Consider the following 13,989-nt stretch of genomic DNA (forward strand, 5'->3'; position numbering starts at 1 on the left):
GCGACGGTTACCACTTTCCATCAGGTGGGCCGGCAGCTTGTTTGCCATTCTAAGTTGTATTATATATATATATATATATATCGTAGAACGTTTCCCATATTACTCATCTCTAATACGTATACGAGTATTTCACGACGATTAGTAAAGTTGACAATGTGATATTAGTAAGATTTATAATTCCCTTCTATTTTTTATTTAGTTACAAATGAAAAAAATAATGATGTACCCAGTCTTAGGATCACATCTTACGGTGGCCGTCTATGCTCACTAGTGGACAATGATAGATAGATAGATAGATAAACACTTTATTTGAGCCATTTATGACACACGTAAATTAATGAATAAAATGATACAATCTGATTATTTACATTTTTTCAAATATAAAACAACATATAAAACAAAAAATTAATATTGGAGATATGTTTTCATCAAGTGTGTCGCAATGACCCAAAACAATGAGTGACGGAAATGATAATGATGTTGGATCCAGCGGGTCTACCATGAAATGAAATTCCGAAATTTCGGACTCAATTTCGTGTTTTTGTTTATACCAAAATCGGACCAATAAATGGAGTGTAACATTTCGTTCGTCATACATCCTATCATAAAAGTCCAAAGGAACAATATTTTAACATTTTTAATATTTCCAAACGGCATGTACGAGTATTATATAATTTTAACATCAAATTTCTGTTTCGTTTGGCTCCGAAATTTCGGAAAACGTTTCATGGTAGGCCCGCTGGCCTTTTTATTTTATAACTGCCCTAGACCTATCTGGAGTCCCTGTTCCTTCTCGCTTCTAAAAAAGGGGACAGTTTATCTTGGTGCTATGGCCTCTGACTGCGCCCCTTCACCCCTCTGGAAACTACCATGATGAATTTCTAGTGAATTCGCCACATAGGGCTAACTGACATGACTTCATCCTCCATTTATATCCCACCATTGTATATTGTTGGTGCAGGATGATGAACCATTTCATCATCATTCATTAAAAAAGACTCCTTTTCTTTTTAAGTACTGTTTGTCCCACTAACCTTCAGCGACGGCTGCCTTCTTAAGAGCCCCCATCGAGATACTCTTCCTCGGCGCGGAGTCAGTGGTGTCCTTAGGCCATGCGAACTGATTCCTGTACTCAGTGCTCACCACGTCGGGCTCCTTGGCTGCCACCACCTCCCCCAGAGCGTTGGTGGCCTGAAACATTGTTTGTATTAGAATTTTTATAATTTTGTTTGGGGCTGAGTCTGAGTGAGAGGACTTGGGTCTGATATAAAAGCCTGGTGGGAAAGATTGTCAGCAATGGGGGTATTAGTTCCCATTGCTAGCATTATACTGTTAGGTCGACTTCCACGTGGTCTCCTTTGGAAATTATCATGGTTAATTTGTAGTCTATTCGCTATGATGGGCCAATTGATCTGCCTTCATTCTCGTTATCTTATCTTTCAGTGGTTAGCATAGACGGGTATACTATTTTATATTCATCTATTTAAAAAAAAATATGGCCTAAGAAGACTTGTCAAATATATAGAGTAATTACGTGTACGGAAAAAATATCCATGAGCTGCGTTATTGTGATAAGCTCTGAGAGACTTTTCACGCACACGCACGCGCACACGCACACGCACACGCACACACACACGCACACGCACACGCACGCGCACACGCACGCGCACGCGCACACGCACGCGCACACGCACGCGCACGCGCACACGCACACGCACACGCACGCGCACGCACACGCACGCGCACGCGCACACGCACACGCAAACGCACGCGCACTCACACGCGCACGCGCACGCACACGCACACGCACACGCACACACACACACACACACACACACACACACACACACACACACACACACACACACACACACACACACACACACACGTACGATTTAATACACACATATGTATCCTCACACAAGTTTTTGTTTTGAAACTGTGCTCCTTATTATGGGGTGGGCATCAGACTATTCCAGTGTGGGCTTGCACACATGGTCCCCTTCTAAATACGCTTATGGGTAGTATAGATACCTTCGGTTCCACGGTGTCGGTCCACCGCGGCTGCCGGGGACCCTCGGACTTGCTGCGCCGGCCCGCGCGCTCAGAGTCGTTCCTTTGCGCGCTCTGTATACAAATATTCACTTCACTGTTTCTAAATATTATATTATATATATTAGTAAATATAAAAATATTTATATGCGTCTCTTTGCTTGATAGAATCCGAAAAGAACGAAAATAACCGACATAGTCCGAAGGATAAGTAAGCTAAAATGCCAATGGGCTGGTTACATAGCTCGAAGAATCGACAACCGATGGGGTTGAAAGGTTCTTGAGTGGCTACCGCGTACGGCTAAACGCAGTGTAGGACGACCCCTCACTAGATGGAGTGACGACCTCAAATACATTGCAGGGAGTCAGTGGATGCAGGTGGCTCACAATCGTTTTTTATGGCAGTCTGTGGGAGAGAGAGTGGGCTTATGTCCAGCAGTGGACAGATAATGGCTGTAATGATGATGAAATATTTATATAACCAATCTGTATAACAAACTATCTATACATATAATAAAACTGTAGAGGTCGAATGTCTGTACATAGAAAAGAAAAATACTAAAAACCGAGTCAGGGTGATGTAAGAAGTAAAATAAAACACATCCAGATTTTTTCAAATTTTTCGTTTCTCTGTTTGTATGGGTTAATCTATGAAACTGTTGGACTGATTTAAATGAAATTTTGTATGGTGGTACCTTACATCCCCGGTCAGCATTTTAGATACTTTTAATCACGGAAAATTAAAGAGTTCCCGTGGGATAGTTAAAAAACTATAGTAACTTATACAGCTTAGTACACAACCTACTTAAGTAAAATCATTTCGACTTAAGGCAAAGACTGAGATCCAGTATTTACATAGTTCACTACAATAAGAAGGTTAAAAATGTTAATCGAAGGAATAACAAATACCACGCGGACAAAGTCGCGAGCATCAGTTAGTAGTTAATATTGTAAATATGTGAGTTTATTTGTTACCTCTTGATGTTTTAACGGCTCAACCAATCGTCATGAAATTTTGCATACACGTAGTATATAGAACGGAGAAGGACACATGGTATTTACATTTTTGTTTTTGTCAATCAATATGTCCTGGTTACGTGGACGAAGTTACGGGCAAAAACTAGTAGTTTTATTATTTTTTTTAATAGGTTCATCACCACCATATCAGCTTTTAACCACTGGTGAACATAAGCTTCCCCCTTGGGGGGTTTTGCCAGTAGTTGCCCCGTTTGGCAGGCGGATTGGCAACCGCAGTTAAACTTTGGAGATGTTTTAAGAGGGACACTGCTGCCTATCCCACGCCCTCCCTTAATCGGCTCTTACGAGGTCCACGGGAAAGGAAGGGGTGGCCTATTCTTTGCCGGAACTACACGACCAATTCAATTGTAATAGGTAAATATTGGGAAAGGATTTAAAAAAGCATGACACAAGTCCATTTATTGTGTATCAATCAATATGTTATTAATTCCATATACTGTTATATGTTGACCTTGACCTTACATTAAATTATATGTTAAATTTATGATGGTTTTAGTCGAATGATGACTCGATAGTCCAACGCCTAATGGATATAAAGCGAGGGATATCGATTCGTTTCATATAAATTACTATTTACATTGTCATCAATGAAGTCAAATAATATTTACATTGAACTAGGGGTTTTCCTATATTATAGGTACTTTTCAACCGACTTCGAAAAGAATAGGTTCGCAGTTATTTTTTTTAATGTTAACGTTAACTCATAACTACTATTTTGCGATTTATTATGAGTCGTCCATGAATTTGGCTTTTTACTGTTTAATTTTGTCTGAATACAGAAAAATAGTCGTGCAATCTGACTATTTTTATGTTTTAGCAAATATATTGACACCTTTTTGGAATAGGTCGAAATATATATGCAATTTAATAGGGGCCTTATAATGAAATTTCAAATCCGAATGTTTCCATCCAAACGATACTAGATTGAATGTGTATGAACCCTTTATTGATCTAATTAATGAACTTACATTTAAAATAAATTTTAATAAAATTTTGAAGTAAAGTTTACAACGAATCAAATCTGTAGTTACATTAAAATCCACTAATAATGGGGGGAAAGGGATTGTTAGTAATGGAGACTGAGAATCCCATTGCTAGCAATATACCCAACCAGGTCGACATGCTCGCGGTTCTCCCTAGAAACAATCATGGTTAATTCCTGATGAATTCATCATGATGGGCTAACTGGCCTGTTTTCATTCTCATCTGTCACCCTTCACTGGTGCTCCGCCAGCGTATCCCGTTAGTACAGGCGGGGTTACCATACCATTTTCACCCATAAAAAAAATCCACCAATAATCAGACCAAATACGACTTATTGAATCTTAATTAGTTAAATAAATGTCCGAAGTTCCGACCGAAAATTTGTATTTGTCAATTATTAAGTAGACACCTAAAATTGCTCGCCGATTACGTATCTTGCAAACAGTTGCTTTATATTTATTTTTAACAAATTTTGAATTATAACGATGAACATTGGTATTGATAACTTTAATAATATGAAATAGCACTAGTACTACTAAATCGTCTTTCAAAAAAAACGTTCACGCTCACTTTTTATCTTTATCCGAGCAGTAAGTGCTGCTTTATATTATTCCCAAATTCGTGTATAATATAGTATATATCATATATGTGTAAGTATATTTGTTATTTATATATATTTGTTCGTTTACATATGTAATTTTAGTATGTATGTATATCAATAATTAGTAGTACCGCATTCGAGTATTCTGACACTTCCCTATGGTTGACTGGGAGTGAATGCTTTTAGCATTAAGTCCGCCATGTACACATATTTGTACTAATGAATAAATAAATAAATAAGTGTACTATACAAAAAATTATTTAAACACAAACTCAGAATTATTAATAATCTACGGTATATGATATCGACGTTGGATTCAAGAGTTATTCTACTGTTTATTTGTTTGTTTGTTTGTTGATTATTATTATTTCTTTTTAATTTAGACTTTAATTGAACTGAACTTAATTTGATTGCTTTCTATTTGTGTACTTTTTGTTTGTTTGTTTTGTTTTTGTTTCTTGTCTTTTTGTTTTGTGAGCTACTGTGTCGCATGCTTCTTCGATTAAATTATTTCTTTCTTTCTTTCTATATTGTTATAAAGCAAATAAATGAATCAGTTATTTCTCTCTTCATAATTTTTTGCAATTTTATTATATTCCCACTTTATTCCCACTAGCGATGTTTTGTTAAAGACTTTGTACAAAAGTCGATTGCTTGGCTACCTCTGTCCCATTCGTGTTTCAACCGTGAAGCAGTTGTGTTTGCATGGCTGTGTGTCGGTTTGAAGGGTGGGATATGGCGTGAATTTACTGGGTACAGAGGAATAACACCTGAGTCCTCAGGAATATGGGGGTATCATGGGCGAAACAGTATACTCTGTTATGTTCATGGTACTGCTCATGTCTATAGGCGACGGTTATCACTTTCCATCAGGTGTATCGTCAGCTTGTTTGCCATTCTAAGTTGTGTAAAAAAAAAAAATACTTCTAATTCGTTTAGCGATCCAGAAGTAATCGTACTACATAGTATAAAAATTTACTTTCACTATAATAGCTAAAAATAGCTTGTAAAGTTTGAGAAACAACGTCGAATTTAATATGCCCCTTTACTAATGAGTGGCTCATAGGACGCTTCTATGGATCTCGCTGCCCATAAGCTCTTAAAGAGAATAAAGATAATTAGTAAATAATAATATGTTTTATGTAACAATCACACAACCATATAGGAAATATTATATAAATATTCATAATATTCATAATATTAATACTAGATTTAAAGACAAACTTGCTGTCCCCAAGTATCGTTTAGAAAAAGTTAATAGGTCTTTTATGGGAATAGGTATAAAAATTTACAATAAGATACCAAAGGATATGTTGGAATTACCCTTAAATAAATTCAAAACATCTGTTAAATCATATTTACTGAGCAAAGCCTATTACTCACTAAACGATTACTTGAATGACGAGTGTGCATGGCAATAGTTGTTCATGCACTGAATTTTCATTTAATGTTAGACATAGACACCTATATAAATATACATTGTAAATAAACTGGCTTTAAAAAAAAAAAGTAATTCAATTGAGTTTCTTGCCAGTTCTTCTCAATTGGATCTATATACCGAACTGGACGGTAGGGTAAATATAAAATTATAATGTACAAATTTGACGTTCATAAGCGGCTAAAATGTCCTACATGAATAAATGATTTTTGAATTGAATTGAATTGAATTGGAACTAGTCACCATGGCAACCTAAAGGTATAAACTTATAGATATAAAACTACATTGATTTAATAAAGAATGGGAACCTTAAGGGATTGTTAGTAAAGAGGTCTAAGAGTCCCATTGCTAGCAATATAGGGTATATTGCTTCAACGGGTCTCAGACTTCAGGTCGACTTCCACGCGGTTCCTCCTGGAAACCATCACGGTTAATTTTTGTCAAATTCATCAACAGTGGGCCAACCGACCTGCATTCATTTTCACCTATCATCTTCCACTGGTGCCCTGCCAGTGTATGCCGATAGCGCGAACGGGGTTACCATTCCATTATCACCCGTTAAAAAAAAGCGCTTCACTAACAAGCGCCCTGCTGGCCCACTTTCCGGAATTAATTGCTAATTTACAATCAGCGTGCGGCTTACCCTCGCCCGGTCGAATGCGGACGTCTGCTGCGGGCGTATATCGTCAGCGGGGGCCGGGTCGAATAGCTCGTTCGTTTTATACGCCACTCCGGGGTACTTCTTGCGACGAGGCATCGCCGGCTCCATTGGACCTGTATGGGGAAATAGGTTTCCATTAAATAAACTTGTACAAAAATTATTACATTTAACATTTATAACGATTTTCTTGGCGTAAAATTGGGCATGTTATTATTATTGTTATTTCAGCCGTTAGCTATCCATTGTTGAACCTATTTAAGCCTTTCCATTAAGGGAAATAATCTCCCAATACGCCTCTCTAGGTAAGCATCAGTATAATAACATATAGATTATAATTAAAAGGAATTATAGTAATAAGATTTTTTTTATGCAACTTAGATTTGCAAATAAGCTGACGGCCTACTTGTGTTAAAGTGATAACCGTCGCCTATAGACATGAGTGGTACCATGGACATAACAGAGTATACTGTTTCGCCCATGATACTTTCAACGCGTATATGCCATTCCTGAGGATTCACCGCCATATGGCAGTCTGACAGCTGACGGTCCACTTGATGGAAAGTGGTAACCGTCGCCTATTGATTGGAGCCACCACACAGTACAGTACCATGTACATAACAGAGTATACTGTTTCGCGCATGATACCCCTACGCGTTGCTATTCCTGAGGACTTAGGTGTTATTCCTCTGTACCCTGTAAATTCACTGCCATATTCCACCCTTCAAATCGAAACACAGCCATGCAAACAACTGCTTCACGGTAGAAACACGAATTATTAAAATACCATATAACTTCACAATAATAATAGAAATAACATTTATATATTAAATATCTGACCACAAACACTCTGTGGTCGTCTAACTCCAACAAGTTGGAGGCAAATACGTCCAATTGTGGATGCTGGCTTATAACATTTATGGTTAGGCTATTTTAGGGATCGAACTTTACTGAATTAGCTCAGATCTGGATGTTGTGTGGTCCGCCATGTGGTCCCGAAATAGAATGGGCCACCCCTACCTTTCGCGTGGATGTCGTAAGGGGGAGGACGAGGGCTAGGCAGTCGCGTCCCTCTTAAAACATCTTCAAAACCTAATTGTCGTTGCCAATCCACTTGCCAAGCGTGGTAACTACTGGCAAAACCCCTCAAGGAGGATTCTTATGTTCAGCAGTAGACAGTTAAAGGCTGATATGATGATGATGGGTATTCTGGGTTGAGCCTCTAGATGTTCCTTGCCTGATCTATTACAACACAGTTTATCTTAGCTTGATCGTCAGGGGATTGGTGTGAATCTGTACCACTCATTATTATTGTTATTCTCACACCCTAGAACCTAAATGGCGAAACACAGCGCAGTCTTTGAGGATATATCGTCACTTACAGACGTGAACAGCACCATGAATATCTCAGTCATACATGTTTGAAGAAATGATGGGCATCGGTCTAAGGTACCATTATCATTTCTTTAAATAGTCCTCCTGGTGTTACGCTTCTTTACCAGGGTACGGAAATTACATGTAAACCATCCTTCAAACAGAAATACAGCCTTTTAAGTATATCTGCCACACAGCAAAAATATGTATGAGAGAGAGGTACTTTTTTTTTTAATGGGTGAACGGTCACGGCGTACCGTCGTCTGTTACCTCTTAGGTAATTTATAAAACTTGCATCTCTAACGGGCTAGTGATCGCTGAATTGATAACAGTCGCCATCTTTCTATATAGACATTTCCATTAAGGTTATTTTGTTTTAATGGGTGATAATGGAATGGCAACCCCACCCGCGCTATCAGTATACACCGGCGGGGCACCAGTGAAGGATGAAACAGGTCAGTTAGCCCATTGTGACGAATTCAACAAGAATTGTTCACGATGGTTGCCAGGGGGAACCACGTGGAGGTCGACCTAATAGGGCATATTGCTAGCAATAGGGCTGTCAAACTCCATTGCTAACAATCCCTTTCCCCTCATGAGACAGAGGAACTGAAGCGGATGATTTTTGTGCAAAGTCTCCATCTGATGGTGTCCAGCTAATAATGGCTAGGCCCAGTGTGCCCAGTAGTGGGGTAAACATATTAATAAGAGCTCACCCCGCTGTATAGGCAGCGCATTCGGCGGCGTGGGTGCCGGCTGCTTCACCACGCCCTGCTGCTGCTGCTGCTCCTTGTATTCGTGCCATCTGTACGTGCTGCGGTACTCCGAGTGCAGCTGCAATAAACGACAGCACCGTTAGTACTCTGGTAGAAGGGGGGGGGGAGTAATGAGACCTATTGAGTGTTAAAGGGATGTTTTTTTTTTTAATGAGTGATAATGAAATGGTAACTCCGCCTGCGTCATCAGTGTGCGCTGGCGTGAAGTAAGAAATGATGGGTGAGAACGAAAACAGGTCCGTTAGCCCATCGTGATAAATTCTACAAGATTTAAGCACGATAGTGTCCAGGGGGAATCGCGTGGAGGTCAACCTGTTAATGAGGAAATTAAATCCTATTACTCACAATATTAGTTTTTCCATGATGTTGAAACAAACATACAGACAGACAGACAAAATTTTTATAGTGTACTTGTACAAACTCTCCCTCTACCAGATGGAGACTTTGTACAAAAGTCAATTGCTTGGGTACCTCTGTCCCATTCGTGTATCAACCGTGAAGCAGTTGTGTTCGCATGGCTATGTTTCGATTTGAAGGGTGGGATATGGCAGTGAATTTACAGGGTACAGAGGAATAACACCTGAGTCCTCAGGAATGGCAACGCATGGGGGGATCATGGACGAAACAGTATATTCTGTTATGTGCATGGTACTGCTCATGTCTATAGGCGACGGTTACTACTTTCCATCAGGTGGGCCGTCAGCTTGTTTGCCATTCTAAGTTGTATAAAAAAAAAACTATATTGTTATGCTTTCGACTAAAACCTTTTAGGTAAATTTTTCTTAAATATTTCAACACATTAATCATATAAATATCTCTTACAATTTTATTATATATATAAGAAAGATTGGTATATGTTTTTAATATATTTTTTATACAAATTGTAAATTGCCAAGTATTTAATAATAAATAAATGTTTAAATAATAAATAAGCATGAATTACGCTGTCCCTTTTACTTCACGGAGCCGTAATCAAGATAGACATTCGATAATTAAATAAGGTATTCCTTCTATAATTAATAACATCGGTGTAAAGTTGCTCAAAGTTCGTAAAATTCTAGTGCTGTGAACAGCACTGCTTCCTTTTATCGATAACGATTTTCTAACCGAATTTAAAAAGATTGTTCTTCAAAAAGAAATTTCTTCTAAATACGATTGTATTTTCTTTTTAAACATCGGTGTAAAGTTGTTCAAAGTTCGTAAAAATCTAGTGATGTGAACAACACTGCTACCTTTTATCGATAACGATTTTCTAACCGACTTCAAAAAGATTGTTCTTCAAAAAGAAATTTCTACTAAATACGATTGTATTTTCTTTTTAGTTTACTACCCAATTACTGCGTCAGTTTTAAACCGATTTGTAAAACCCTTTTTTTATCTATAAGTTCATAACCTTACAGTTTAGTATTATAGACATTTTATCACCATCAGTTGAGTAGTTTTTTTTTAAACAAAATATCTGATTTTGCCACGATGTATGCATTTTTTTTATACAACCTAGAATGGCAAACAAGCTGACGGCCCACCTGATGGAAAGTGGTAACCGTCGCCTATAGACATAAGCAGTACCATGGACATAAGAGAGTATACTGTTTCGCCCATGATACCCCCCATGTGTTGCCATTCCTGAGGACTCATGTGTTATTCCTCTGTACCCAGTAAATTCACGCCATATCCCATCCTTCAAACCGAAACAAAGAATTTGCTTAATAACAACAAATTACAAGTACCTATCGCGTATCTTCATGAGACTTTACTAATAACTAGCGGCCCGTCCCGGCGTCGCACGGTAAGAGATTTTTACATTTTAAAAAGTGGCCATTGGCTGGCACGCGTCAGAAGCTTAAAAATGGAGTAACTTCTCGCGTTTTCCCAACATTTCCCTTCACTGTTCTGCTCCTATTGATCGTAGCGTGATGAAAAGTATACTATAACCTGCCCAGGAGTATGAAGAATAATTGTACCAAGTTTCTTTAAAATCTGTCTAGTAGTTTTTGTTTCTATAACGAACATACAGACAGACAAAAATTTTACTGATTGCATTTTTGGCATCAGTATCGATCACTAATCACCCGCTGATAGTTATTTTGGAAATATATTTCATGTACAGAATTGACGTCTCTACAGATTTATTATAAGTATAGATAACAAGGTTGTCTGGAAGAGATTGTTTAGCAATAAAGACCGCTTCTTGTACTACACTATGCTTATTGAAAATTGTTCAACAAATCCTGTTATGTTGGTGTAATAAAGTGTTAAATAAATAAATAAATACATAACTTCTTCCTACCCTTATCCCAATTATTATATGGGGCCGACGTAATATGTTTTTACCCATATTACAAAAAGATTTGGCTTGGTTTTACGACCGGCCGCCTGCCTGATGTCAACCCTCTTTTGGGAATGAATTTGTGGTAATAATAACTACTATATTTAGAACATTGTTATTATACTTATTTAGCACTATGAAGGTCTCTTTCTTGTAAAACTATAATGTATATTATTAGTACATTACTGTAGCGGCCAGCAACTGAGGTATTGATGGACGAACGTGCAAAAGTGGGCCGAGGCGTAGTCGAGGCACACATACGTGAGTCCATCAATGCCTAGTTGTCGCCAAGGCTTGTACAGTACTTTTCTCAAACAATGCGCGAAAATCAAAAACACAATTTTACTTTTTAAGTTTTATGACGAATAACGAACAATAAATTTTTTTTTTTTTAAATAAACAGCTTTCTATTTGCAAGCCAGTTCGATATTTAAATAAAACCTTTTATTAGTTATCTTCTTGGTAGCCATGTTTCGAAGTAAAAGGTCATTCTATTTTTAAATTAGATATGAGTTTACTTAGTAATTTATTTGGCCGCAAAACACGACAGATATATTTCATACAAATTTTGCCGGCCGCTGTCCGCATGTATCTGGCCAGTGCGGCAATTTTGATTTATCTCAAAGAAGATTGTCAAAAAAATGTTCACATTTTCAAGCATGTTTGAGAAAAAGATATTATATTAATATTTACAAATGACCGTTTGTTGCCAAAAATAAACAGAAAAAAGTACTTATTTATTTGTGATTTCTTTAAGATCTTTCAAGTAACATTTGTTTAAAAACAAGTTGCAATAATAGTATAGGTATAGGAAGCGGTGGCCTTAGGGGGTGGCGAACAGGGCAATCGCCCGGGGCCTCGCTCTTGTAGGGGCCTCGCGTAATAACTCAAGCAAAATTTAAACAACCAGTGAGTGGCATTTTGTCTAGTGGCGAGTCGCAAAAACTTCCTGAATATATAGGTATTTTAATCGCGAATGAACAAAATTACCAACATTAAAATATACAAATAAAAAAATCAATTGTAAAAAAAAAATTAAACTAAGACAGTTTTTTTGAGTCAGCGCAAAATTTTCAATAATATTATAAGTATATTACATGACAAATACCTAAATCAAACAACCAGACCTAGTTTCGTACCACATACTTTTCGCAAAGGACAAAGGGCCTCACAAAGACCTACCGCCCGTAGCCTCGCAAAGCCTCACCGCTCGTAGCCTCGCAAAGCTCTACCGCCCGTAGCCTCGCATACAATACTAAGTTGTATAAAAAAAGTCAAGTTAATCAACATACAAGTTATCTTTAAGTGTATAAACAGTCACAAAATGCTAGTGCCCAATGAATTATATATTTCATACAAATTTTGCCGGCCGCTGTCCGCATGTATCTGGCCAGTGCGGCAATTTTGATTTATCTCAAAGAAGATTGTCAAAAAAATGTTCACATTTTCAAGCATGTTTGAGAAAAAGATATTATATTAATATTTACAAATAACCGTTTGTTGCCAAAAATAAACAGAAAAAAAGTACCTATTTATTTGTGATTTGTTTTTTAAGATCTTTCAAGTATTATTGTTTAAAAACAAGTTGCAATAATAGTATAGGTATAGGAAGCGGCGGCCTTAGGGGGTGGCGAACAGGGCAATCGCCCGGGGCCTCGCTCTTGTAGGGGCCTAGCGTAACAACTCAAGCAAAATTTAAACAACCAGTGAGTGGCATTTTGTCTAGTGGCGAGTCGCAAAAACTTCCTGAATATATAGGTATTTTAATCGCGAATGAACAAAATTACCAACATTAAAATATACAAATAAAAAAATCAATTGTAAAAAAAAAATTAAACTAAGACAGTTTTTTTGAGTCAGCGGAAAATTTTCAATAATATTATAAGTATATTACATGATAAATACCTAAATCAAACAACCAGATCTAGTTTCGTATCACATACTTTTCGCAAAGGACAAAGGGCCTCACAAAGACCTACCGCCCGTAGCCTCGCAAAGCTCTACCGCCCGTAGCTTCGCATAGACCTACCGCCCGTAGCCTCACATAGATCTACCGCCCGTAGCCTCGCAATGCCTTACCGCCCGTAGCTTTGCATAGACCTACCGCCCGTAGCCTCACATAGACCTACCGCCCGTAGCCTCACATAGATCTACCGTCCGTAGCCTCGCAAAGCCCTACCGCCCGTAGCCTCGCATAGACCTACCACCCGTAGCCTCGCAAAGCCCTACCGCCCGTAGCCTCGCAAAGCCCTACCGCTCGTAGCCTCGCAAAGCCCTACCGCCCGTAGCCTTGCAAAGCCCTACCGCCCGGAGCCTCGCAAAGCCCTACCGCCCATAGCCTCACATAGATCTACCGCCCGTAGCCTCGCAAAGCCCTACCGCCCGTAGCTTCGCAAAGCCCTACCGCCCATAGCCTCGCAAAGCTCTACCGCCCGTAGCCTCGCATACAATACTAAGTTGTATAAAAAAAGTCAAGTTAATCAACATACAAGTTATCTTTAAGTGTATAAACAGTCACAAAATGCTAGTGCCCAATGAATTATCACTAAAAGTCGGTCACTCCGCTTCGCTGCCCTAGTGTCCGAATGGCGCGTGTAGAATTATTTATTAATCGTATGTCGATATAATTCCGTCCACGTGCTCCGAATGTTTATAGCTGTCATCAACACGGTATTATTGGGGGGAAAGGGATTGTTAGTAATAGAGACTGAGAATCTTATTGCTAGTAATATACCCAAC

The 13,989-nt window shown here is 38.4% G+C and overlaps 1 protein-coding gene across 7 annotated transcripts in view; it reads right to left on the bottom strand.

Annotated features, from left to right (window-relative positions):
* The window catches only part of LOC113521064 (uncharacterized), a 79,460-nt gene that overhangs the window by 20,983 nt on the left and 44,488 nt on the right, over positions 1–13,989 (bottom strand). For all 7 annotated transcript variants that reach the window (XM_052895002.1, XM_052895000.1, XM_052894996.1 and 4 more), the window contains 4 exons: positions 8,862–8,979; positions 6,757–6,887; positions 2,035–2,127; positions 1,035–1,191 (listed from right to left, as the gene is read on the bottom strand). In XM_052895002.1, coding sequence (XP_052750962.1) covers positions 1,035–1,191; positions 2,035–2,127; positions 6,757–6,887; positions 8,862–8,979 — 499 coding nt within the window. The remainder of the gene's footprint in view (positions 1–1,034; positions 1,192–2,034; positions 2,128–6,756; positions 6,888–8,861; positions 8,980–13,989) is intronic.

Source organism: Galleria mellonella, unplaced genomic scaffold (assembly GCF_026898425.1).
Source record: "Galleria mellonella isolate WM207_F2 unplaced genomic scaffold, CSIRO_AGI_GalMel_v1 utg261, whole genome shotgun sequence".
In the NCBI taxonomy this organism is placed as follows: domain Eukaryota; kingdom Metazoa; phylum Arthropoda; class Insecta; order Lepidoptera; family Pyralidae; genus Galleria; species Galleria mellonella.